The sequence below is a fragment of the Melozone crissalis genome, unplaced genomic scaffold, assembly GCF_028551555.1.
Source record: "Melozone crissalis strain CALT ecotype California unplaced genomic scaffold, PUWL_Pcris_2 ptg000042l_1, whole genome shotgun sequence".
Taxonomy (NCBI): Eukaryota; Metazoa; Chordata; class Aves; order Passeriformes; family Passerellidae; genus Melozone; species Melozone crissalis.
The window spans coordinates 22,521,702-22,548,250 of NW_026535820.1; the positions used below are offsets into that span (position 1 = coordinate 22,521,702).

Here is a 26,549-nt window from a genome sequence, read left to right on the forward strand (position 1 = left end):
ATGCTTCCAGCTATTTACCATCTGGCTCATTTTTTTAATGTAAGGTTTCCATCAGGAAATACTTGTTTTCAAAAGATTATTATTGCATTAATGTCAGGATCTGGTAAGCAAAACAAAAAAAAAAAACAAAAACCAAACAAAAACTCCAAACCAACAAACAAACAAAAAGCCAAAGCTAATAAATCAGCTAATAAATCAGTCAGTCTTTGGCTTGTCCTATATTCTAATCAGTCTTTTGTAATATTGGATATATTTTAAATGTGGATTTCAATACTTTGCCTTGACCTTGTAACTGTTCTACATTTAATGGTCTAAAACATAGACTGCCATTATCAGGTTACACTTCTTTTGCTGATGCAACAGTCTTCCCAAAACTACTTCCAGTAATAACATTTTTATTTGGCTTACCCTGATCTAGCCCTTTAGCATAATTACTTCTTATCATTGAGTCAATATAACACTCAAAATTAGCAGCTGATTTGCACATTTTACAGACAAATCAGATGAACTGAAATCCTGATTTTGGTGGAGTACAGTCTTCCCATTGCAGAGGTGGAAGCAGGGAGTGGCCAGGGGAAAGCACAAAGGAATGCAAAGTTATCCATATTGGCCAATGATTCTTAAGAAAACTCCTGAAACTGCCAAAATTAAAATGCTTTTGCTGCTCTCATTCACCTTTAAACATCACTTAGAATAGAGAGTGTGCACAAAAATAACACATTTGTACATTTTACGCAGTCTCCTCTGACCTCTTAAACAGATTCCTAGGTATGTTTTCAATGCCTGTCCATTTGAGTAGTAAGGGAATATTCTGTCAATACTTTACTTGCTCTGCAAAGCCTTCACTGTCCTGCCCAAAGATGAGCACATCCTCACCACACCTCTATCTACCCAGAAAAGTTGAACCTCCCTTTCTCCAAAACAAGAATCTAAAATCAAAAGGTATGGCACCTAAATCTTCTCTATAGGCATGGTTAACTAATTTGAAAATGTCTTGTGCAGCTTAGCAGCAAAGTTCCCAATCCACTCAAAGCAATCCAAAACAAGCCTCAGATATGAAATCAGAGTGCTCACGTGGGGATTTACAGTTTTAAATCACAAAACAAAATCTTTGTTTTGGAGTTGCTTTGGAGCCAAGCTATAGTTAGGGGTTTGAAGTGGGGATCCCAGCCAGTAACTTCATAGTTGAGAGTCTAAAGGGTTGGACTCATCTCTTGTGAGTTTTTTGTAAAACTAAGTCTTGCAAACTAAACTAATATATTATTAAAGGCATTAATGAGGCAATAATTTCTTAAAGTAAGTGAAATCATCTTATTAATACAAATCCCAGTGCTGCGCTTACTAGCTTGCCCAAGTATCTCAAACTTTTATGAAGATCTTAAAGCCTCCAGATCCTGAGCTAAGTTTCCTCCAGCTGAAATGTGATTGCCTCCAGAATGGAATACCACAGTTATCTTGCAAATCAAAACAGCACTACACAGCTGTCTACACCACAGCTAGAGAATGCCAGATAACTGAACCTCACTGAGGAAACTCTACTGCCAATAAAGTAAATATAAACATACCCAGAGTGCCCCCTAAATGATAATTTTAAGTACATGTAAATATTCCACTAATTGAGAAGTTGCCAGTAAGTAACATTCGAAAAAATTGCTATGTATCAACAGATTGGTCATGTTCTTGAGTCCTAACCATTTCCTCCTTGCAGATATTCACAAGATCTTCGTTGTAATTGTCAAACTTGAAATCTAGCCAATACATTTAATTAGGGAAAAAGGGAACTAATGGATATACTTAAAAATAATTGCCCACAGATTTTTAATAATGTTCAGGAACTTGCTGTAATTTTTTTATTGTAAATTCACTCCCTTACTAAGTTAATATTCAGGTACTGTGGAAGACACACGATAAACCCAAACTTTGCCTTTAAATCTAACTGGCCTCTAAGTCTCTCTCTGACTTTCACTGCACTCTTCTATTTCCTGCCCGCACACAAAAACCCTCTTATTTAAAACTGGTTCTGAAATAACATTGTGAGATGTGCAGTAGCTGAATCACACTGTCTCTGACCTATCCACCACTCAGCTTTTCTGCCCCTTTGATCTCCAGCTCCAGACCACTGCTTCCAAGCAAAGACTGCTGTGAAAACAACTCTACTCCTTCAGTAAGGAACAGACATGTCAGGTCTATGCCTCTTCTACATGGCAGTTAAGTTTTCCTTTTAAAATTAGTTTAAACATTTATTGGTCTGAGATGCCAGTTTAATTAAAGATTTTTTGTTACAACTCCAAGAGTTGAAATTCTGAGGCTTCAGAGCGCCTATGCCAAAATCCAATCTGCCAAAGCACATTTTTTTGTTCATTGCCAGCTGAGTATATAGAAATTGGCTCTGAAAAATAGGCCAAGGCCTGTAACACTGCACCGCATGCATACGAAATGCCTGAAGGTGCCAGCAATATGTACTGCACACAGCTTGACTTCACAAAGTGCATATGTCTATGTCCAAAGCACCGGGTCAAGACTTGGAGTAAACTCCTCAAAATTAAAGCCAGAAAGCAATTCCTTTCTGTTGTGGTTACTGTATCTGTTTCTAGCCCAGAAACATTAGGGTGCACGAAGCATTTCCACAGTTGTGATCAAAGTTGGTTCCTGTTTGCATCTGTAAAGAAGGGGGCATCCCTGCCATCCCAGCACAGAGCTAAATCAGGTCTATTTCTCTAGTCTGCTCTTCATGAGACATTGCCCCATGCAGCCCAGAGCTTTCAAACTGGCTGTCACACAGAAACAGAAAGGCATCATAGGCACAGACACCCCGTCGCTAAAGGGGTAGGATATTAAAAAAAAAAAAAAAAAGGAGTCGGGGGGAGAAAAGGGGGAAAAAGCAAAAAAAGCACAGAGGATCCCCCTCCATGCCATGGCTCACAAGTGATAAATGCAAGTGTACACAAGCAATGCAGCCTATTAAAATGCCCAATTAAGAAAAAAAAACCCAAAAAACAGTGAAGCTTATTGTATTTTCCACCCAGAATCACAGAGCCACAAAATGGTGTGGAATATGCAAACTCTGAAAAAAAAGGAGTGTAACACAAATGAGATAGTTTTACATATTTCTCAAAACTCATCATCACACAGTATAATGATTAAAAAAAAATAAAAAAAAACCTCAGATAAATAATATGAAAAAGTATTATCATATAGGTAGAAGCTTTTTAAAAATGGTCACCCCTCACCCCATCTGCTCCACAACCACCAAGAAGATTTAGATATGGTCCAAATACCAGGGTGGAGAGTGCTCCACCAAGAGCATTGGGTACCACAGTCTCAGTAATCATTTTAAATATCATCTCTTTTCTTCAAACAAGACTTGTGGGATCAATTACACAGAAGAAGAACAAAGACAACTCAATTTAAGGATTATAAATAGCAGTTTCCAGTGCTAACAAAACACACATGCTTAACAATGGAAGGTTAATTTACCTGGATTATTGGATTATGGTCATTTCACTCACCAGCCTGAGCATTCCCTGGGGGTGTATATACCCTGTACTCACTGGCCAGCCTTAACTTACCCCTCTCCAGCTGGCCCAGAGGAGCCAGATTAAGCACCAGGAGATCAGCTACAAATGACTACAAATTACTCTACTCCTGCATTCGCTATCACTTGTGGATCCTGTGGGGAGGACAGATTAGATTTTCTTGTATGATTTTTCCATTTATGCAGCTTTTTCCATGGCAAACTGCTCTGTAGAGGCGGATTAAGCCTCCTAACAGCCCTTCACCCTCTCATGCTCCAGCAGCTGAGCCTACACCACAAGGCAGGTGCCATCCTTGCCACATTCCATGGGTTTCCTTTGGAAAAAAACCCCAGAGCATGTGAAGATGAGAGAGGAGGAAGGAGCTGCAATGGGCTCTAAGAGATTTCCCAGGCTGTATGACTGGGGGTGAGGCTGAAGGACTACATCCCTAAACCCATTTTCCCACAGTGCAGACACCACCAGTGTCCAGCTTGATGCAGGACAGACTTCAGTTCCCCTAGATATTGATCTTCAGCAAGCACACATGCTTATGCTGCTTTTCTCATCAATTACATCAGCTTTGGTTTCACCTGCGAGACAAAGTAAGCTTTCTTCCATCAATCACGTGAACAGGAACTAAAAATATATAGAAGAAATGTACCCCACAGTCAACACATAAAATAATGCCAACATTGATCCATCTGTGCAGAGCTCTGCTAGAGTAAAACTGCTGCCTAAAGTATTTCTGCCTATGCCTGTTCTCTAATAAAACTTTCATACAGATGATGCCTTGGGATGAAAACTTTTCATGGTAAGTGTCTGCTTTCTTCAGGACACATTTCACTGGAAAGCCAAAGTCCTACTGTTTTCACCCTGAATATCAAATCCTCCGTTTTTGGCCAAAAACATAAAAACCTTAGTAAAAAATCTGGTAAGAAAAACCTGACAAGGGTTTACCACAAAATTACAGATTTTTCTACAAAGATTATTCTGATCAGGGTAATATTAGGAACACTCCACAAAAGAGATGTCTGCATGGACATAATTACTTACCAAACACTGAAGGAATCATCAGATTTGTTCACCACTTCTTGTTACTTCTGTGAAACTTTTTGTGCCATGTAAATGGTCTCCTAAGAGCAGTTCCCTGCATGCTATGTTCAGCACACGTGGAACCATTTGACAGACATCTGGCCTAACAAATTTTTAAGTCCATGACTAGAAAATCATGCAGATTCTCTACCTCACTTCTTATATCAAGCATAAGTTATACTGCTATATAAAAAGGGTAGTGCTTGTGCACCAGGCTCTCCCTTTTTACTGTAGAGCCCCTAATCCAAAAGCACCTTTCTGAGCTCCCACACCTGGCATATTGTCTGAGAAAATCCACGTTTCACGGAATAAAATACTGGAAAATCCAATTGCCCCACTTAACAGATAGATTTTTCTACAGAGAATATATAAAAAAAGAATCTAGACCTGTATAAGACAGATCCATGTTAATTAACAGCCCTTGACAAAGAATCACCATTTTTCATGTCCAGATTTGCCAGATTTGAAATTTTTTCTTGTGACTTATCCTCCAAGCACATGCAGCCTCAGACTATGGAAATAAAAATACTAAAATCACTCTCCTGTAATGCCAGAGTCTTCACTTCTTCAGTGAACAATTTTGTTCCCCAGTGTTTATTATTTTTTCTGAGGAGAACCAGAGTAAATAATCAAATAATTTTAGAGACGCTGCCTGTTTACACCCAGTTGACTTTGTGCTCACCTGCTCTGATCCTTCTTTGGCTCTCTGACGTCAGGACCACGCTCACGCCCAGATGAAACCCAGACAGTGGTTAGTGGTGTGAGACCAGTCTCCAAACTTAGGCACCAAAATTAGCAGGTCTGAACAGGGCTGTACGAAATTAAGTTTCCCAATACCATTTATCAAGTAGATAAGAATTCCAAGTTCACAGGTACAGAAGCTGGACACACTGCACAAATTATCTCTCCTCTGAGCACAATATAGACCAAGACCAAGGGAAACTTCTAGCCCTGCACTCAACAATTCATTCCTTACCATCAACACACCCAAAACAAACTTATCATGGTTCCAGGATATTTAGGGTAACAGAATGCATTTTGGTTGACAAGGATAAATTTGGGTTATGTCAAGCACTTAAGCAAGTGCTAAACAGATGTAATATACATACTATGAAATTCACTAAAAAATTCTATTTAAATATTTGTATTTGATTTCACTATAAAGAAATTCACTATTGGAATGATTGCAGAAGAAAAGCCAGCAAATCTACTCAGATGAACATTGAGATAGGAACTGACTTGAAAAATAAGTCATCTCAGAAACAGTCAAACCCTAACCCTTACCCTAATAACACATAATTACTCAGTTAGGAAGATGGAATGGATTCAGTGATCTCTCACAAAATTGTGTAGTATCCTTCCTGTCCTCAAGAATTAATAGCTACATTTAATAGCATTTCTCAGTTGTTTTTGGAGTAAAAATCTACTCAGCATAAAGGTTATTAAATTCCTAATTATAGCCTTAAAACTACCCCTAAGTATTTTATTTAAGAGCAATCAATAAATAAGTATATTTGGTATATTCAAATCAAGAAACTGAATGAGCATGTGAACAATCCATGGAGCAAAAGTTAAACAGCAAAACAGTTTTGAATACCCTGACTGAAAACCACAGCTTTCCAAACAACAGAAACTATGGTAAAGACAGAGACAGAGCCTGAACATTGCATTAGGGAGTCTACCCAAGTTCCTTCCGCAGTACGTCAGCAACACCTCCTCTGCAGTTCTGCTAACAGCTCCTCTAGTGCACAACCAAAGGTGCATTTCTGATATATGAACAGAGATAACTTTGCCTCTGCATTATCTGGAGCTGCACAAAAACATGAGGGGGTATGGAGAGTAAGGGAGAAAGCAGAGATCCAATTGCCCCAAGCACCAAACTCCCTGCCCATAGCTCCATGTGAATGTGTGCACGTGAAACAGTTCTAACCGAGAGATCTGACTCTGGGGTATTGAAGAAATACTTGAAATCATGAGCTGGCAGGCAAATCCCATGGTTTCCAAGCCTTGGATGCCTTTTTCAAGTCACCTGCTTCACTGAACTGGGGGCTATGTCATTAAAGAAGATACAAATAGTAGTGATTTTATTCAGAAGTAAGCAGAATTTTAAGCTCCTTGCTTCTGGTTTTATGCCTGCTATTGCCTCATGAACAAAAAATGTGGCATTTATGTTAACTGCAAACAGGCTAATCCTGCCCCTTTCCTTAGAAACTGTAAGTTTCTGTGCCTTTCTACAAGTCTAAAGAGAAATTATAGCAACTTCTGTTTTCTTGATTTAGACCCAAACCCAAGAGTACACATAATTTCTTGTGAATTGAAATGACAAAGATATATCATCAGCATTGAAACCTTCCACAGACAAACAAAGTGAAGAACCTAGGAGATTGTACTACATGGTATAGGGCCAGAGCCTCCACAAGCATAAATCAAAAAACTGTTTGGACTGTAATGCTGTACAAAAAATTCCTCCATTTTGTTATCTTAAACTGCATTTTTTTCCAGGCATTTCTAATTCAACTTGATATTCATCATGTGCCGGATTCTGTACTAACTGGATGTCATGGAAATGCATTCAGTGAAATCAAAAACCTCATATCAAGCATCTGAGTGCTTCCTAGGAATCTTTTCAACATCCTTCTGATTGCTCTTTAAGGTCAGGAAGAACAGCTAGTAAAACTGATTTATAGATGATTAAAAAAAAAAAATTAAAAATACCTGAAGATCCAGAACAGAGCTTTAAAATGCCAGGAATATTTTTTCTATGGAAACCAACTCATGACTCTTCTAATGCAGTCAGTCTTCCCTACTTTACGCTTTAGGACTGGGAGAGTGACTAAATTCAAGGTGATGCCAACAAGCTAGCCTTCATCCCCATCTTGATCTCCATCATACTACAGCCCATCATCATGAAAGACTACATGAAACTAGAGATAGTTTTGAAATACAGGATGGGGGACACGACTGGGATATAATAAAGAATGCATATAAATCTGATGTTTCCTGACCAGTCAGCTACAAATACAAGAGTCTGGATGAAATCCCAGGCTCACGTTTACATTAGTGAACGGTGACAGGTATATATCGCTATGTTTATTTGTGAGGCAAATTGTTACTATGCTGCAGTTTTTGACAAAAAGGCTGCACTTGCTTGTTATGAGTAGTCCACAACAAAAATCTGACTCATAGAGGTCAGCTCCAGTGTTTATATTACTTTATTTGCATCAACCCAAATGTCAAAATAAGTACAATTTACTGAAACCAGGCTCCGTCACAAATTATACACCACAGAAGACACAGCACTAAATACACATAATGAAATACTTTCACGTTGCTTTTATAGCCTGAGGAAATTTTTATAATCAAATTTTTGTTAAAAAAAAAAAAGGTATTCACATAAAAATCTCTTCAAACCAGATATTTTGCTTGTGGTAATTAGTAAACCAGAAAAGGAAGAAAACTCTGTGACCCTGCTGCCTTTCACCACAGACCACCAAGTGTCCCTGGAAGGTTTCTGTAACCTGATGATCTGCCCCAAAGCACACAAGAGGCCACTGAGCTGGGTGAGATGAGTTATCATTAGCTCTGATGATTACTGCAGTGGTAATTACTGCAGCACCAGAGGCATCAGAGGCTAAGGCAAATCTGCAAAGCTGTGCCCATGTGAAGCTGGCTTCTAGCAGGGAGCATCAGAGAAATTTAAATATCCTAAAACTATTTCCTTACCAACTCACTGCCCTTCTTCCCCTGCAGCCCTACAGGCCCTGTCCCTCCCCAGTGTGCAGCACACACACCTCCTTGGACCCCTCCTGCATGGAGACAGGAACACCAAGTGACAGACGTGGCCTGTCCTACCCTACTGAGAGGCTCTTGGTAACCCAGAGTACTGTGCCCAATGCCACTTGCCTAACCCATGTCACAAGGAATAGTTCTGTAATGAATGGGGCTGTGAAGGAGGCTCTCAGAGAATTTGTTGTTTTATGCAGCACTTCCTTTATGTTTACCTTGCAAACAGAGGCAAATTGTTTCTTTTCTACTAAGCAGAGAAGCTGCTAATATTAAAAACAAATCTGAATCTCCTACTGAGACTTGGTCTTATTTTCTTTTCTCTTTTTTTTTTTTTTAACAGGAGCATCTTGTGAACCAAGACAAACATGTGAGGCTTGGTTTGTGACCAGCAAAAACACATATTCTAAACATCAGCGGACTGCAAGCAACCCTAACTTTTGCTACTGGTCTCAAAGTATTTACACAGAACTTCAGCTTGATTCTATTATATTTTTTATCTAGAATAAGAGACTAAAATCAACCAACACAAACCTCCCAATTTGATGACCCTCTGTAAAATGTACAAAGTCAAATAACCCAAGGAGCAAAACTGCCACTGCAAGAAAAATTCAAAGCACTTACTATTGTCCCTTCTCTCACGTGTGGCTCCACATTTGTGATTTTAAGTGTAAGAACTTTCCAGAGTGGAATAACTACAGAAAAATCCATGTATCCTAGGAAATTCGGAAATAAAAGGAATATGGATTTTTCTTGGGGAATAGTTTATTAGGAAAAACCGTCACACAAACACATAAGTGAAATTCTCCTGGTAGAACTTTAAACCTACGCAATCTCCCTTTGACACAAAGATTGATACTTTGTTCAGCAAAGCATCTGCACAAAATGAAACACTGCCTTAGTAGCTTCACCTCAGAAGGACCATCTAAAACCAGCCTCGATTCCCTAAATTAGCTCAGCAGCCCTGTGGCACAGTCAGGACAAGGACAGTTTTTGTTTTAGATCAAGCAGCATTTTCCAAGCATGCAGCAATGTTCTTCCTCGCATGGATCTTATTTGTTGTGCAACTGTTCGGGTTTTCCTTGGTTTACTAACTAGTTACTTCCAGTAAGAAGCTCTTCAAATTTTATTGCACAGATAGCACATGTAATAATATGCTTATTGTTCTCTATATTTATACAAGGAATATGGAATTGGAAATTACAGGAAAGCATCTGTACCTATATCTATGTGATGATCACTTCTGGCTATAATATGGCATTATGCATGTCCCACAACCATGCAGGTGTGCCAATAAAGATGTCTTGTGCCTTTCCTCCAGGGCACTCGATGCTAACAACCTGAAAGCCCAAATGCATACCATCCATAAACATCCAGTTTTTGGAAGCATCGAAGCAACAAAAAGCACCCCTTCTAAGTCATGGATTTAAAGCACCCCTTTAAGTGATGAATTCGATGTTCTCAACCATATCTCATTACTAAACTGACTGTAGCAGAAAGTATATTGGCCTATGAGACCACACAGCACCTTACACATTTTTGTAATAACTCTGTTATGAATAATAATGAATTATAATAGCTTAGTGTTTTTTCCAATCTAAAATATATATGACCAATCCAAACAAAAACATGGGACTAAGTGCAAGTAGAGTGGTAGTGATGGGTGCACTACACTCTCTGGAACAGTCTAATATATCCAGCTGCTGGACAGGAGCATGTGGAACAGCCACAGCAAAACAAAACACTATTAAGGCCTGCTTCAGATGAGGAGCTGGAGATCATATCATAATGAGACCATTTCTACAAGTACAAAGTAATTTAGTTTAGTGAGCACGCAGGGGATTCACAGCTAAACAATTGATGGAGACATTCTCTGCTCTCCCAAGCCCTGCAGTGTGAGGTTTGTCCTTGGTTCCCGTGCAATGTGAATGGGGAATGGCAATCCCTCTCCACCTTGGAGTGTCTGTATTGCAGAGAATATTGTAGCTAAAATTTCTATTATTTATATAAATATTCTCTGTATCACAGAGAATTTTTACAGCTAAATTTCAGAGAAAAGCTGCAGAGACAGCCACATCATTTTCTCATGGCTAATGTGAAAAAATAACATTCAGCACATCTATTTGAAAGGAAATCACTTTAAAAGAAGGTTTTTTCCTGTGTTATAAACTTACATAATGGGAGGCATTAGGTGACATATGATCAGCTTTATGCTTATACAACTCATTGTCATCATAGCCCCTTGTCTTTCTGAACTGGACTTGCTCTAGTAACAATAATGGACCAGCTCTGCCAGGACACTGGCTTTTATAACACCGTCTGTAAACTGAGGATTCTGCAATTTTATCATAAAAATATTGATCTATACATTAATAATTTATGTAGAAATTATATTGTTATGTTTACATACAGTATGAGTTTAAAACCTACTATATTTAAAACTTAATCCTCAAACACAGAAGTTCTTTGCTTTTTTTTTTTTCCCAGAGGGAATTTTTAAAAATGTTCCTCTAGAAAGGTGCTGTGTTCAGGAATATGCTACTAGCAATTAAGCACAGCACTCACTTTCTGGAGGGGGGGAAGAAAAGAAGTCTTCAACAACTCACCTATCACCTGAAAATTTTTATTTGCTATTTGTTCAGTATTGAAGTTGTTTCCCACTGCAAACTCTCCAGTCCTGTTTCTTTGTTGAAAGATACACACTTAACACAGCAAGGTCACCCCACTAGAGTGCTGATACCTGGATACCACCTGCAGTATCAGGCCGGGCAATGCTCAAACCTACTGGACCACAGTATCATTAACCTAAAAGTCAAAGGCCCATCCAGGATAAGAGTTCTCCTTCCCCAGCCTGAAGTTCCCCTTGCTGTGTACCAGAACCTGACCCCAAAGGATCCATGCAGTGTGTCTCCTGTCATTTGTCCCCATGGAGAGGAGAACAAAAAGGGACTGCCCTGAACGAGCACACAACAGTGCCACCTTGCAGAAGTAACTCCTCTGCCACGCTTCTGATCCTGGCAAAAGGCAGCTGCTGAAGGACAAAGCTGCATCAATAGCAAATAATTTCTTTTTAAAAAGTCTTCTTTTCAAAAGCTTGTTTTCCCCACTCACCCCAATGCCTCAATGCATTAGGGCCAGTGAAATGATGCCAAGAGGGACAGTATGCCCCATTCAAACAAAGCTGTTTTAGTGGCAGCACTATCCAACATAAACTTTGTGACTTTGTACAACATTCTTCTACAAAATAAACTCAAACCATTTGCCAGCAATAACCTATATATTGATGTGGTATTAAGGGAAACTTGGAGGCTTCAGCTGGGAGACAAACTGTCAACCAACCACTAATTAGTTTTTATGACGTGACTCATAGTTCAGTAATTTCCCAGAATTTAATCACGGGGCACCCAGAAAGATCAATTAAAGAACAGGCTCAGAATTTGTTAGAGCCCTGTGTGAGACAGGGGAAGGCAATGACCTCAGCAGCTTTGCCACAGAATTTTATGAATTAACAAAGAAAGGATTTAAAAGGTAAGTTTAACTAATCTTGTGTTTCCTTGCAGACTCATTCATTGTTTTTACAAAGGACTGAGTTTTTTAAATGAAGTAAAAATGGAGGGATTGTGTGTTGTAGCTACTGTTTATTTTACAGCTTCATTTACATGAGACCATTCTGTGTGTGACTTGAATTACTCCACTATTTTTTGCTGCAACTTCTTTTGTCTCCCTCAATAAAGAGGGGGGAAAAAATCAGAGTAGGTATAAATTTCTTTAGATTCTCGAACAAGAATCATATTACATTATCAGAATGGATAGTATTCTTCTTCACAAGTATTCCCCCCTAAAAAAACCCAAATCCCTTATAAAAATTCTTTTAACAACATTTAATAAAAAGAAAAATTAAATTTTTGGCCACAAAATTCTATGATTTCCTTTATCCTTTCACTCATTTTCAAGCTTTTTTTAATTCCCCCAGCTTAACACAATGAAACCCATGTTATTTCCACCTCTTGCTTTCTACCATCAATTTTTTTTCATAAACTGAATGAAAATAGCAATAAAATGTTAAAAATTGTTTTCTCAGTTTTTAAGTGGTTTTGCTTATCAAACTTACAGAATCTGATTTATTTTTTTTTTACTTGTTAATTTTGTTCCTCTATGCAAATTTATAGAATATATACCAGACAAGTACTGCACAGCTGTGACGAAAATTTCATTCCCTGTCTTTCTGGGTTTTGTTCTGCAAAAAGCTCCTCTTTGCTGAGAGATTTCAGAAGAGGAGATTGAACTTATTTTCCTGGCCAAGTTATGTGAAGCAAGATTATACTGAAACAGTCTGAAAAATTGAGGATTTCTGAAAATCTACTAAGCCCTGTTATTTAAATAATATTTGAAATAATCATAAGAAAGCCACTAAATGTAGCATGTTGTTTTTTCTTACAATAACAAACAGCTCCAAACTGAGTCATGCATGTTACATCTGAACACAAGATAATAAAAAAAGTTTTGTGGGTTTACATTTTCTCTTAAAAAACAGAACATTCAAAGTTCGTATTCTGACCCTGAGTTTTTTTAACTTCTTCAAAGAAAAATGATTCTATTTAATTGACACAGTCTTTGTACTGACTGTGGTGATGATGATGATGAACATTTGATGAGGAATGATGGAAAGCTAGAGCATTGGACACTGGGTTGGGAAGAGCTCTGGATCTATGAAGTTGCTGCTACTATTTCACAAGATTCACAAGCCCAGTACACAACACTGTCACACAACTAAAGAAAACCTTGAGCAGCTCGAGATTCTCAAGCTCCCCTGGATGAAGGCACTGACTGTGGGGATGCTCAGAGGGCACCAAGCTCTGTAGCAGCTCCTCTTTGCAAGAATAATCAAAAATTTAGGGAGAGGGATTTGAAGAAGAGTAGGGATAACAAAAAGGCGTTGTTAGCCAAGAGCACTTGGGATACAGGAGAACTAGATTCAGGTCTCTGCTCTGAATTAGAACAGGATGTTAACAAATCTGCTGGTGGGGAGGAGGATGTGTTTTAAAGTTCCCCGCTTCATCCGGAGGCAGAACAGAAACATTGGAGTAATGAGAAACTGCACACCTAGCCCTGCATCTGCACCAACAGCTTCATTTTCAAGAGTTCACAAGCTCCCTCTAAATCACATTAAGACCAGGGTTTAAATGCTAATTAGGGAGCATGTGCATATTAATTTTCTGCTTCCTTCTCTCCAAGAGTAATGGGAATGCTTTTAAATGCCTTTTGTTTGGTTTCTTATGGGCTTACTTGGTTTCTTAATATATTACAGGGCACTTCCTGCACTGCTTACGGAAGCAAATTTCCCACTGCTAGTGGGAGTTTTCCCTAAATAAGGTCAGCAGATTTGGTCCCAGGGGAGTGAACTGATCTTCAGGCTTAGCTACCCTAAAAATCTAGCAGAAAGCAAACCAGATATCATTCGTCTTTAGAATTTGCTACTATATCATATCCTTCTCCAAGGATCATCATCCAAGACAAACAACTAGGAAACGTTTTGCTGCAATAATCCTTTCAATTAAGGCTCCCATTACAGTGAAACAGCTGCTCACTAGAATACATCTTTGTAATGGAACTATTTATTTCCCAGAAAACATTTCTTTAGTTAAGACAGATGCAATAAACCAGATCCAGGGAAGTTGCAGAAATCAAAGCAGTGAGCAAAATATGACCAGCTAAATATTCTTGAACTGAAAAAGAAGTGCTTTCTATGAAGGTGCAATTTATGTGCCTGTGTTGACAAAAAAGACTACTCAATTTAAAGTATGTGTGGCATCTCACACTCAACATAATGTCAGTGAGCTGCAATTGAAATAGCAGGATAAGCCCTCACACATATACATGATTAGAAAGAAAAAAGAAATCACTCTAAAAACTTTTGTCCTCTGTCTGATTAGTGATATTTGTGGGGGCCTCTAATAGCCCTTTGAAATGTCCACATCATAAATATTTGATGGACAACCTCTTGCTTACTGTCAGTTAGGGGCTGCTCTTGGCATGGAAAGACAAATGAATCAGCATCTTGTTCCTGCCTCCTGCTCCACACATACATGGTTCCCCTCCCAGTCCTGAGCAGCCTGCTGAACACTATTTATTTATTTTATGAAAATCTCCAACTCTCATTATTGTCATTCAAATATAAACAGTAATGAAAAAAAGCCATTATCATGAAAAATTTAATCCAAGCTTTGTAAGAGTTTGTAAATGAGCAGTTTTCTTGCTGACAATTCAGCCCCTGTGATGGCAGCTCCAGACAGCTTGCATACGTTTCAGACAGTGGAGATAGCAGGAGGAGGGGACATTCTTCTTTCACTTACCAGTTGCCAACAATTTGAAAACCTTTCTTTGCCAGTTGTGCCTCTGTTGGTGACCAGTGCTGCAAAAACCAGGGAAATTAAGAGAAGGACCTTCCAGTCAGATGATGGATGGATGTGCCCTAGTGGCACTAGAACCAGGATTACTTAAGATCCAAGAAGATATTAAATGTTTGTTCAAACCTAAATGATTCCATGATTACAGCAGCTCCATATTCCTGTTTCAGTAATGGGTTCCAAAAGAGCATTTGAGAACAATCTTCGCCCATAAAGGCATGACAAGTCCTCGGGCTGAGTGAAGCACCACATCTACTCAAACTACACAGACATTTGTCTAGATGTGCTTGAAGATGCCAGGGTCTGTATTGCTGCACCACCACATGATTTCTCAGAACAATCAGAAATACAACTCGTGAACAACCAAGACTTCGCTACCTAGCTCTCCTTTAACCCTTAAATCCTTTGAAAAAAAAGTAGTTCATAAACAGTGTCTGTGTGTCACACCCTCCTAGTTCCTTGTTCAGCCACATAGCAAGGGTAGTTTTCTGTGCTCATGAAAGGAACAAAGCAGTTGGAGCACAAACCATCAGACCATTCTACTAGGTGACAACAAAAAAGACCTGTTAAGTCATACAACTAACAAGGGGAAAGGAAGGTAGATGATTTCAAGAGAAGGAAAGAAAAATACAAGGATGCTGTATTCTCATAGTGGAGATTGTCTCTGAGGCTAACTATGACATGAAAGTACAGTGCTGATCTGCAAAGAATTAATACCAATCTAGATTTCTACTTTAGGCTTCCCAGATTCCTGGGGATGTAGAATCTGGATTCAAATCCATTACAGACACAGGAGCATCCACAGGAAGTCAGACTTAACTATGAAATCTGATAAAAGAGGCCTAATATCTACCAATTACTGTGCTCTAAAGACAGTATTATTTTCTGTCATAATAAGCTCCTGTCAAAAGTACATATTTTTCCATGTGTGAGGATGAAATTCAGAGTAAAAGAAAATAAAACCCACGCTTAGCACTTAACTTGAGGAGCAAATCTCTTGCTGACAAGAACCTATTTGAAATAAGGTCGAATGAGAAGGGAAAATACAGAAGAAAAACAAATTAAGTATGAATTTTAAAGAAATAGTGTCTGCCTCCGTGGACAAATTTCTGGTGCTACCAGAGAGTAACTCATAGCAAAAAGCTGGTGGCAAGGCATTGCAATGAGAAGTATGAGAAGTCAAGCTGATGCCATCACCTGCCTTGCTGTCTAATACAGTCCAAGGCTCACTTCTTAATGGCTCTTCAAACACCATCTGGTATGGTAGATTCAGGATGTGACTCTGTGTAGTGTGACTGCCTTCAAACCAAGCAATAGAATTGGAGTGAATGGGAACAGCTGCACTGCTTTTGAAAAACTGCACTGATTTTATTGGAATTGCTCTCGCCTACAGGTCAGCCATAATAATAAAAAACCCTACCTATTAGCTTACTAGGTTTTTGTACCCTTTCAGTAAAAAAACACGATCAAACTTGGTTGTTTAACATACAGGAGTATGAGAAATGAGAATAGGGAAGCCCAAAATGTGTTTTATATTCTTCTTACTCTTTCATTTTCCAAACCAAATCATAATCCTCTAAGAAAATATACAGTTCTTCTGACTGTTGAACTCTTGAAAACAGTTCTGATGACCGCAGTAAGGATCCAAATCTGCCAACATTGTCCATCTCCATAACCAAACCACCAGACAGTTTGAAGTCAGTAACTGTTAATTCAGCCTAATGTAAAATAAACTAAATAATCCTCCCCAAAATACTCAAAACATGGATAGAAAACCTTGACAAACCATCTGACTCCTACTACTTATATACAGGTTTTCTGGAGGCATTGGGCAAGTGATTTCGGTAATGTGGGTTTAGAGGCATCGGCTGGGTTATCCTACTGCCCATCATCACAGGATATATTCTGGTTCACAAAAGGATTATATTCCATTTTGAAGTCAGATGGGTCTTTAGGCTCACTCTGTTCATTAGAAGTCTGAAACCTAGAAAACTATTACTGGTCCACCATGCATACACAATTTCTAGATGGTGTGCCAGCAACCCCATTTAACCCAAAAAGTCCTCCTTCTCCTTAAGTCCAAATCCAAAATGAGGATTTCCATTTGAAGACTGAAAAAGTAGGATATCTATTTTAATCTATGAGATGCATTGTTTTTATCTTATTTGTATACATTAGCATCAGCTTCTTGGGACTCAATCTGAATTGACCTTACCAAAGTATTATCTAGCTTGCTTAGCACAACTCCTTTTTAGAAAAGACATTTTCATTTAATCTCTTTTTTTCCAGTAGCCTCAAGATATTTATTCTTCTCTTATGAATATACTCCAAAATTTGAAAAAATACAAGTTCACAGTAGTTCATATCACAGGAGTTCACATGCAAGAGCATTTCCTCTCATTTTTTGTATTTGAGCTAATATATCCATTCTTCAATTTAGGGTATCACACTCAGGTTTAGGAGGGAGACTATGCAGTCTTTAAAACTTTAATATTTAAACTCTTTGGGTCTTACTTCTTCCTCACATACAGTAAGTTTTCTTTTTCCAGCCTCTTTCCCAGGTGGTGCTTTAGCCTTTGTCTCTGTGTTTAATAGCATTGCCCTGATTCAAAACTGAAGCACACAATCCTGTCTAAAATTTGGGGCATACCCGGATGATATTTGATTCCTACTTCATCCTTACTGCAAGCCATGATTTTAATTATTTTATATTCATATAGATAAATATTTCTATCTATATTTTTATTCTTTGTTTCAGCTTCCTTGGAAAAGTTTAACTCAGCTTGACTTCTGGCAAATTCTATTTCATCTGACCACTTCTGACCTCTAAGATTATTCCCCTTTTACTCATCCCTTCCAAACTCTGTTTATTCTTAATGTTGTTTGTGGGAGTTTTTAGTCAGCAACATAGGTCTGGACTTCACCTCTAAAAGCCACCCATGCTTCAGATGGGAGTTCTAGAAAGATTGTTGCATTTTTTACTAGAAAATGTCACCACACCAGATGTTTGAGCTCTTCAGTCACTATCTAGTTTCCCTGAACTTATGTTGCACTTCAGGTTAAGAAAACCTTAAAGATTATTTTCTGTTAATTTTGGATCATAAGAATAGTGATGACTAACTCTCTCTGACGTCTGTAGTCCCTCCAAACCCAATTTTAAAATAACACTGACTCTTCACAAGTCAGTAATTGTTTAAGAGGTTGCATGCCCTAGGGAAATATTTGGCTGTATGGTTATTAGGATCATTCATCCTCTAATTTATAGTAGACCATAACAATTGCATGTTGATTTTCTCCTCTAGTATTATCTGAATCTGGCCAAGATCTTATCAACCTCCTACCTTCTTCCTGAAATGCAATTTTGACTTTTAAATTACTCTAGCGTAGAAGCAGATTCAAAAATATCCCTGCAATTTCTCTCCAATCTACTTGGTCATTGACAGAGCTAAAAAGCTACAGCACTGTAGACATTTTTGATTCTCTTTTAACTTTGTATCACACAGCTTTGACAGAGCTCGATCAAGAGGTCTCAGAATCGTCAAAGGAAACTTTGCTGCCTCAAGGGCCAGTCCATTCCCACTGAGGGGAAAACAGGGCAGGAGGAAGTTCCTGTCTTGGATAGAAGGTTATGATTCCTGCTGTGTGTAACATACATAAAATTACCAAATTATGCCAATGAACCCAAAAAAGGGGGAAAAAAAGGCTCATTAAAACAAAAAATATAGAAGCGTAACACTTCTCTAATAATTGATGCACAAAGCACACTAAAAAGAACAAAGGCAATTTAAGTTGGGGAAATTCATGCTTCAGGACAAAGAAGAGAGAACAAATTCTTGAAGTTTGGTTGTCCTGGCACACCCAGCACCACCCTCTTTCCATCATAATCTGTGGCCTGACTAATCAGAACTAGGATTACTGGACTACATGGCAGACATCCAATCCTATTTTACATTCTAAGGTGCTGCTATTTTCTTATGATTTTGTAAAACACATTTTCATAAGTTCATTATTTAACTCAATTTAAAAACATGGCATAAGGTCATTCTGAGTTTAAAATCCTTTCACAACCACAGCAAGCCTACATCAGATCCCTAATTTGAGAACATGAGCACATTCAGGAAAGTGCTTTTGTCAGTGCTCAGCTTCACAGCTGGGCTCTAAGCAACATTTTCTGTGCTTGTCTCATTCAAACTCAGGGCAGAAATCTCTACTTATGCTTTAATGGCATTAGATAGGAGGACAGCTAGCTCACAGCAAGCTCCCCTAATCTAACATGCTGTTTCTCGATTACATTCCCATTTCTGTGCTCTTTCACCTTCCAAATACAACAATAACAAAAGTTTTATTTTGCACATCCCTCCTGGAAAGGAAGAAAATTTACTAATTTTCAATTATTTTAAAGAAGAAAAACAGAAAGGACAGTTAGAAAAGTCACCTTCAGAAGCTCTATAAAGTAAAATTGATATTATTAGGTGTTGCATGTAGCTTAATGAATCAGGGGAAAAAACACAAGGATATTTTCCAACTTATTTCCAAGAACAAAAATTCCTTATTTGCACCTCTAAATTACTTCTCTATGTAATAAATTTGGATTTACTTATAGTTTGGAGTAAAAAGGAAGCTTGGGTTTGGCTCTAGCTCTTTAGTCATGGCTAGAGTTAAATTAAACAAATTTAATTTAATTTTAATTTAAGAGTTTTATTAAACCATGGCATGTTTAGTCTGAAGCTGACTATCACCAGGGCAGGGTGATCAGGGCAGAGCTCAGAAACAACTTGAAGAATTAAACAACTAAAGAGATCACTTTCAGATCAACTGAAATTTACTTTTTTCTTTCCCTAAAATGAATGCTATTTAATACATCAGCAGAAATATTGCTTTAAAATAAATAAAATAATACAAAATTCAATGCAGCTATAAAAGTGCTCATTCCTACAATGAAAACAGTTTGTGAGAGTGTCAGCCTTCCTTAAATTAGCTTTTTCTTGTAATTTGAGAAATCCTAATAATTTAGGATTTCCAGCTCTATCCAAAAAACCCCCACACCAGTCTAATTCCAAACACCTTATTTCAAAAGCCTCTGAAGAATTTTTGCCCTTTTTACCAAGACTCATTTCCCTTCTCTACATCTGAATCTTTCCAAAGATTCATGTCATTAAGAACCACACAAAAGAAAAAGACCACAACAATTACTTAATTGCAAGTTAAAAAATTTTCTAGTTATTTTCTCCTCCTGACTTCTGTAGTCTTGCCCCAGCTCTGATGGTTCTGCTTTGCTTGCAAGTCTTCAATCAACATGCTGCTGAGTTTCTGCCATACCTGGATCCAAAAACATTGCCAGCACTCATATAAAACATGGAAATATAAATGGGTAATACACTAATCAGCCACTCACTGGGAATCCCTTCTTACAGTCTAGTATGTGAAAGCTAAAAAGTGAAACAGCTCAGGCACTGGAGTGTCCATCCTTAGAGTGGTGTTCCCATTTGGGAACAGCATTGGGAGGCGGTGAGAAAGTCATGAGTGAGTATTTGTTACCACACACCACTTAAGAAAGATACAAGATTATTGTACCACACACTGTCAGTCCAATGCTTCTTGTGAGTTCACTCTCACTTAGTTGAAGGGGGTTCTAATTAATTTCTTAAGAAAATTCTTTGGTCCTAAATAGTTAGGACCAATAACAGAAATGTTCACAGGCTCTTAAGATGCAAGAGCATTTGTGAAAGTGGTTAATGTAAAGATATGGCTCCATTTTCACTCTCACATTGCTAAAATTTCAAAGAACAGGTACTTCTTATTGGATTTGGCCCACTAATTATAAATAACACACTGTTCACTCCCAAGAGAATACCTTATAATGTTCAGAGTGGAGAAACCTAGCCGAGATGCAGTGTTTTAAATCAAATGATGTTTATGTAGCAGCCTGGCACATCTCCATAAGAAAACATGTGCCCAATCCCATAGAAATCCTACTTGCTATTGCTCAACAGCATTTTCTAACTTATAAAAATGTCTTCATACTAATGCTTTGGGCTAGTACAAAGAAACTCAGTGGTTTCAAAGACATTCCAAAGAGTTCTCCCACACCATTTAATCAACATTTCTATTAGTGCCTGAAGTACTTTCTATTGATCATCTGAGGATAACAGGTGATAAATAATTTCCCAAGTAAGGAACAAATCATCTTTGTGGTTATGCAGGTAAAAAGTGGGTGAAACTCTTCTCCAAATCACATAAACCTAAATCTAGATTGACCATAGAGTATTGTAAATCTACCAAAGAATAGGTCAAAACTCAAGTTATACTCCCCAAAACCATGAAGACTTTTTATTGAAATACATGTTTTGAACATGGTTTAAAACATATCCCTTCTCTTTGCAACCAATTAATACATTTTAATTTATAATGAGATCAGCATATTACTGGGTCTATGGTGTGTCAGTGTCCAATGTCCATTCTGGAAGACATGACTGAAAACTCTCTTGAAGAAGGAAAATGCAGTGTACAGTTCATCAACACACAGGAAATCCTGAAAAGCTAAAGCTGAAGCTCTGTGAAAGCAGGTGATTTAGTAATATAGAAAGTACTCTTTTCTCATCTATTAAAACCCATTCAACTGTGATTTTTTTCAGTGCAAGAGTTTACAATTAAGGGGTTAACCATCTTTTTTTTCTCTTTCGTGAGTATCACATAAAAATTTTCACTTGAACTACCTCTTTTGTCCAGAAGTCTTAATAACTTGAAGCATAGATGAGGTCTAAAATTATGCTTCTAATTTAAGATATTTGGACCCACTGGAGGATTAAATGATCAGTTCTGAGGACTACCATTAGAACCCATTTTCTGTTCAGTAAATATATCGATTTAGCCAATTCCTGCCTTGAACATCTGAATCAGATGACTCAAGTCAGGTGCTTAAAGTTAGTGTGAAACTCAAAAAACTGAGTGCAGATGAGTGTAGAAAGACTGCTAGTAAAACAGATGTATTGTAGAATTGATGAGTGCACATAGGGGCATTGTTCTCACACGAAACTTTAAACAATGTTAGCATAAAGTTTTTTCCCATATTCACTTGGATCAATTCTCTCCTGAAAATCCTTCAGTTATATTTGGTGATCCAAATTTGTTGCTGCAACCCTTTTGTATCTTACAATTCTGTGCAAATTATTGCAAATCACAAACCCTCTAATATCTGCAAAACAAATTCCCTTGTTCCATTTCTTTACCATCGTTTCAGCCACACTCAGAATAATGCTGAATTAACAATTTTTTTTATTTTAGTTCATCATTTTATCAATCTAAGCATTTTTAAAACATCATTTTTACTGATCTGAGTGCTGTTGCAAGTTCATTTTTCCAACAGAGATACAAGTTTTGTCATCCTGAGCAGTAAATTAATTCAGAAGCAAACCCATTCTTTTTGCCATTAACATAAGCAGACTTAGCACAACCTAGTCCATGTGTGAAATTAACTGATTCCCTCCCTCATTTTTTTCTATTTACATCATGACTGGCTACAGAGTCTTATTAAGCAAAAAATATGAAATTAAACAAAGTAAAATAAATCCTATTTAAATGTAAACTCACATCTCTTACTGGAAAAAAAAAGCCACATAAAACAGGTATTTAGTACAGCTAAATGAGCCATTTGCCCAAGATGGGACCAATCTATGTTGTCATGTTTTATTACTTCTATAAAAACATCATGTTCAAGCCTTTATTAAGGATGAAGACATAACTGCAGTAGACATCAGACACAAAGGAAAAAACATGTCACTAATATAAACAATCTCACAACCAAAGAAGTTAGAAACTTGACTGTTGCACAATTTACTGTGTACTTGTCAGCTCCAGAGAAATAGGTAACAAATCAGTTACTGATTTTAGAGATAATTCATACAGAAGAATTACTGCTGAAATCACAGGGCTTCACTACACATACAAAGAGGTAAATGCCTCAAAAACTGGTCTCATTTGCAACCCTTGAAAAATTGGTCAGGCTTCAAGTTACTGCTGTAGACAAGAAGATGTATTTGCAACAAATGTTTCTTACACAGTTGTCTCAGCCTATGTTCCATAGGTTAGTTTTAAGATGCTGACAGGTGAAATACCAACCTCTTTTGAAGTATAGGAGGCAAATTCTTCAGTTAGAATTGAAACTAATACATGGAACATAGGCAGAGACAGACAGCGAATTATATCTTCATGTTTAGGGATTAGTATTATTTATCTTAGTAATTAACCTTTTTAATGAGATTAAATATTTAAGGAGGCAAGAAGGAAAGAAATCACTCATTAATCTTTAAACATCATCTGAACTATTTGAGCGAGTATAATCGTTTTTCTCTAGTGTTTCTAAACTTTTAAGTTTCTGTCAAAATTTAAATTACCCTAGACTGATATAACCCATTTCAGAATAATTTCTATTTCTATATCCTGTAAAACCCTTAAGCTTGGTGAAGAGAAGCTCCATAAGTTTAGGAACTGTAAAGTGCAAGGTGACAAACTGGGAAAACAGATGGAAGTGCAACAGAAAGGAAAGTTGGTCAGAAATTTTGATTGAAGAGCTGAGTGTATTGGGAGATGATGAGGAAAGAAAAAATTAGTGGAAAGCTAAAAAGGGTAAAAGAATTTTACAAACTTATTCAAAACAAACAGAAATTCAAGGAAATTTGGTCAGAAATTTGATTGAAGAGCTGAGTGTATCAGGAGATGATGAGGAAAGAAAAAATTAGTGGAAAGCTAGAAAGCGTAAAAGAATTTTAAAAACTTAATCAAAACAAACAGAAATTCAAGAAAAAAATATTATCTGAGTGACAGAAGTATTAGGGGGAAAATACAAGTAAAGTACATAAACATAGATTTGGTTTGGTTTTGGGTTTTTTTAGTAAAGTTTAATTTATTTAATTTTTTTTACTCTGATTTACTGGTGGTTTGGCTGGTTTTAGCTAATATATTTAAATATTTCCCCTTTCTTTTCCATCTTCTGAAGAGAAAAAAAAAACCCAAAACAACAACCCTCAACAGTTTCTAGAAATATAAACCTACACACACATATACATGGTTTAGAAATGTAACAGGGACAGTGGGCAAAGTGGGTACACTCAAAAATACTAAATTTTTATAAGAAAATTCAAACACATGATAGCATGACATTCAGGTGAAGTGCAATGCAATGTGATACACAATACAGGGAAACTATCCAAAGTCCAAAGAAAGCATTTTCCTCTGAGGAGAGATTGCTACCATCGGTGATGCAAACTAAACTCCATTAAGTCACACAAGAATTAGTCCTAATCAAATAGACTTTTTTTATACTCTAAAAGAAGAGAATTTGTATGTTTCTCCACTCTTGGCATCTAGAAAATGGTTCTGTTTATCCTGTCAAACACTTTCCTGGCACACACAAGAGGGGCAATGAAAGTAAAACACACAAAACCAATGGGGTAATTGCATATTATGTGCAATATAATATTGGAGCTGCTGCAACCAAATTCCCAAGGAGTCTTTCCCTCTCAATTCATACCTTCAGCACCTTTAAGAGAAACTCTAACCCACAGCTGCACATTTACTGATGTTCCATGCCTACATTGTCCTTGTAATATTCCCCTGTAGAAATGACTGGCAGCCTCACCAAGAGTGGGATTTCCCACTTTTTATGCTTGCTTAATTTATTTTTCAGGCCTGTTTTTCCTGGCTCCACTGGCTACTGACACAGACAACATAAACTGAGCCCACCCAATTGGTATGGATCCCACCAAAAGACAGGAACACCTGACCTACAAAGACAGGCTGGAAGAGCTGGGATTGCTCAGAATGGAGAAGAGAGGGTTCCAGGGAGAACTCATTGCAGCATTCCTGTACTTAAAACAAGTCTTATAAAAAGGAGAGAGGGGCTTTTTATGCAGGTAGATAGTGACAGGACAACAGCAACGGTTTGAAACTGAAAGAGGGCAGGTTTGGATGAGATATTAGGAAGAAATTCTTTACTCAGAAGGTGGTGAAACACTGGAACAGGGTGTCCAGAGAAGTTGTGAATATCCCATTCCTGGAAGTGTTCAAGACCAGGTTGGATAGGCCCTGAGCAATCTAATCTAGTGAGTGACATCCCTGCCCATGGAACCAGATGATCTTTAAGGTCCCTTCCAACCCTAAGCCTTCTATGATTCTATACCAATCAAAGCTTTGTAATTTAAAATACATAAACCATTTACAGGCCTAGAAAGAACCTCTTTCCTCCCTCATTACAGGGAATTGTAAATACCCCAAGTTATTACATTCTTGCTGTAGACAAGGAAGGGTGGCACACCTCTGTATGTGACACATAAATGCTTGAATGCCTGATGCAGTCACTTGTCATCTCTAAAAGTAAGCCCTTCGAGTTATTTTTGCTAAGGCAGTAGTATAATGTCAGGATGACAGTTGTTTAAATAAGTACCTAAAATACAATTGAACGAAAAATCTGTATCAAACTTAATTCTCATAATTAACTATCAATTCAGACCTAGAGCAAATCTAGATAAGATGGCTTTGGGAGGGTTCTGAAAACTCATTTTTCACCCAGATTACATCAGTATTCCAGAGGAAATAATGTCATAAAAAGGAATGCCAAGCAGTGCTATCAGACAGCCCTGATGCAATTTGGGGCAAACATGGATGGAAGTCCTTGGGCACCAAAGCCAGCATATTGTAAAACTACAACATCAGGGAATTTACAGAGTGTATTACAAGTCAGATCACTTAATGAGGGGGAAACACTCAGGGCTTCACCTTCTACTCCACCAAAGCTTTTGCATGTACTCTGTGCACCGCAGACTGTGAAGAACGAAGCAATGAACTTCTTACCTTGCATGGTTGCTTTTGTGGGTTCTGAAAACAGAGGAATGAGCAGGAGGTAGATGAGGTAGACAAAGGAGAGCCCATTGTAACGGAAAGCACAGGCTGCAATGAGAGAAAAGAAAAACAACATATTGCTTAATTGGCCTGATAAAATCAAATTAAATGGCACAAAGCATTTCCCACTTGAGTTTATAATTGACCTTGTCAACTTTTGACCACTTATTTAAACAACTTTTTCACAGTATTCAAGTTCATGCCTAAAATAAATCTTAGAATCAAAGATTAGGTCAGGTTGGAAGGAACCGAAGTGGGTGATCTGGCCCAGACTCCCTGCTGGAGCAGGGTCATCCCAGAGCACACGGCACAGGATTGCATCAAGAGGGTTCTTGAGTATCCCCAGTGATGGAGACTTGTATCAATGAAGTTTTACCAGCTATATCCAAAACAACTTGGTTTTGGAATACATATATATCTTTAGCCCTGCCAGAAACACGTATTCCAAAAGAAATTAATTTTCACCAGACACAACTTCCTGAAAACAACAGTGTATTGTGGAATATCATAGAATAGTATCATGGAAACAATAATGGGAATGAGTTAACAATTTATGCATTAATTGGGCCTCATCATCATCACATCTGTCCACTTTAATTATAAAACAAAACTGCAAATGCTCTCTATTGGCAAATCCATACAATAGCTACAACTTTTGTTTCCCAAACTAACCAATGTTTTGAATAACTGATTTGATTTCCTTAATAGTCTTGAGAGAAAACTCTAGGTATACACTCCATATCTGCAGGCTGGCCAAGAAGCATGTGAAATGCATGAGTGCCTAGCAAGCAGGAAGAATAAGAAGCACCTATTCTCTATTTCTGAACTGATATGATTCCACCATCAGCCTTAAAAA

At 37.7% G+C, this 26,549-nt stretch overlaps 1 protein-coding gene across 1 annotated transcript in view; it reads right to left on the bottom strand.

Moving 5' to 3' along the window:
• Nucleotides 1–26,549, bottom strand: part of PIEZO2 (piezo type mechanosensitive ion channel component 2) — a 285,437-nt gene that overhangs the window by 209,865 nt on the left and 49,023 nt on the right. The window contains exon 2 of the mRNA XM_054285125.1: nucleotides 25,646–25,741. Within this exon, the coding sequence (XP_054141100.1) occupies nucleotides 25,646–25,741 (96 nt within the window). The remainder of the gene's footprint in view (nucleotides 1–25,645; nucleotides 25,742–26,549) is intronic.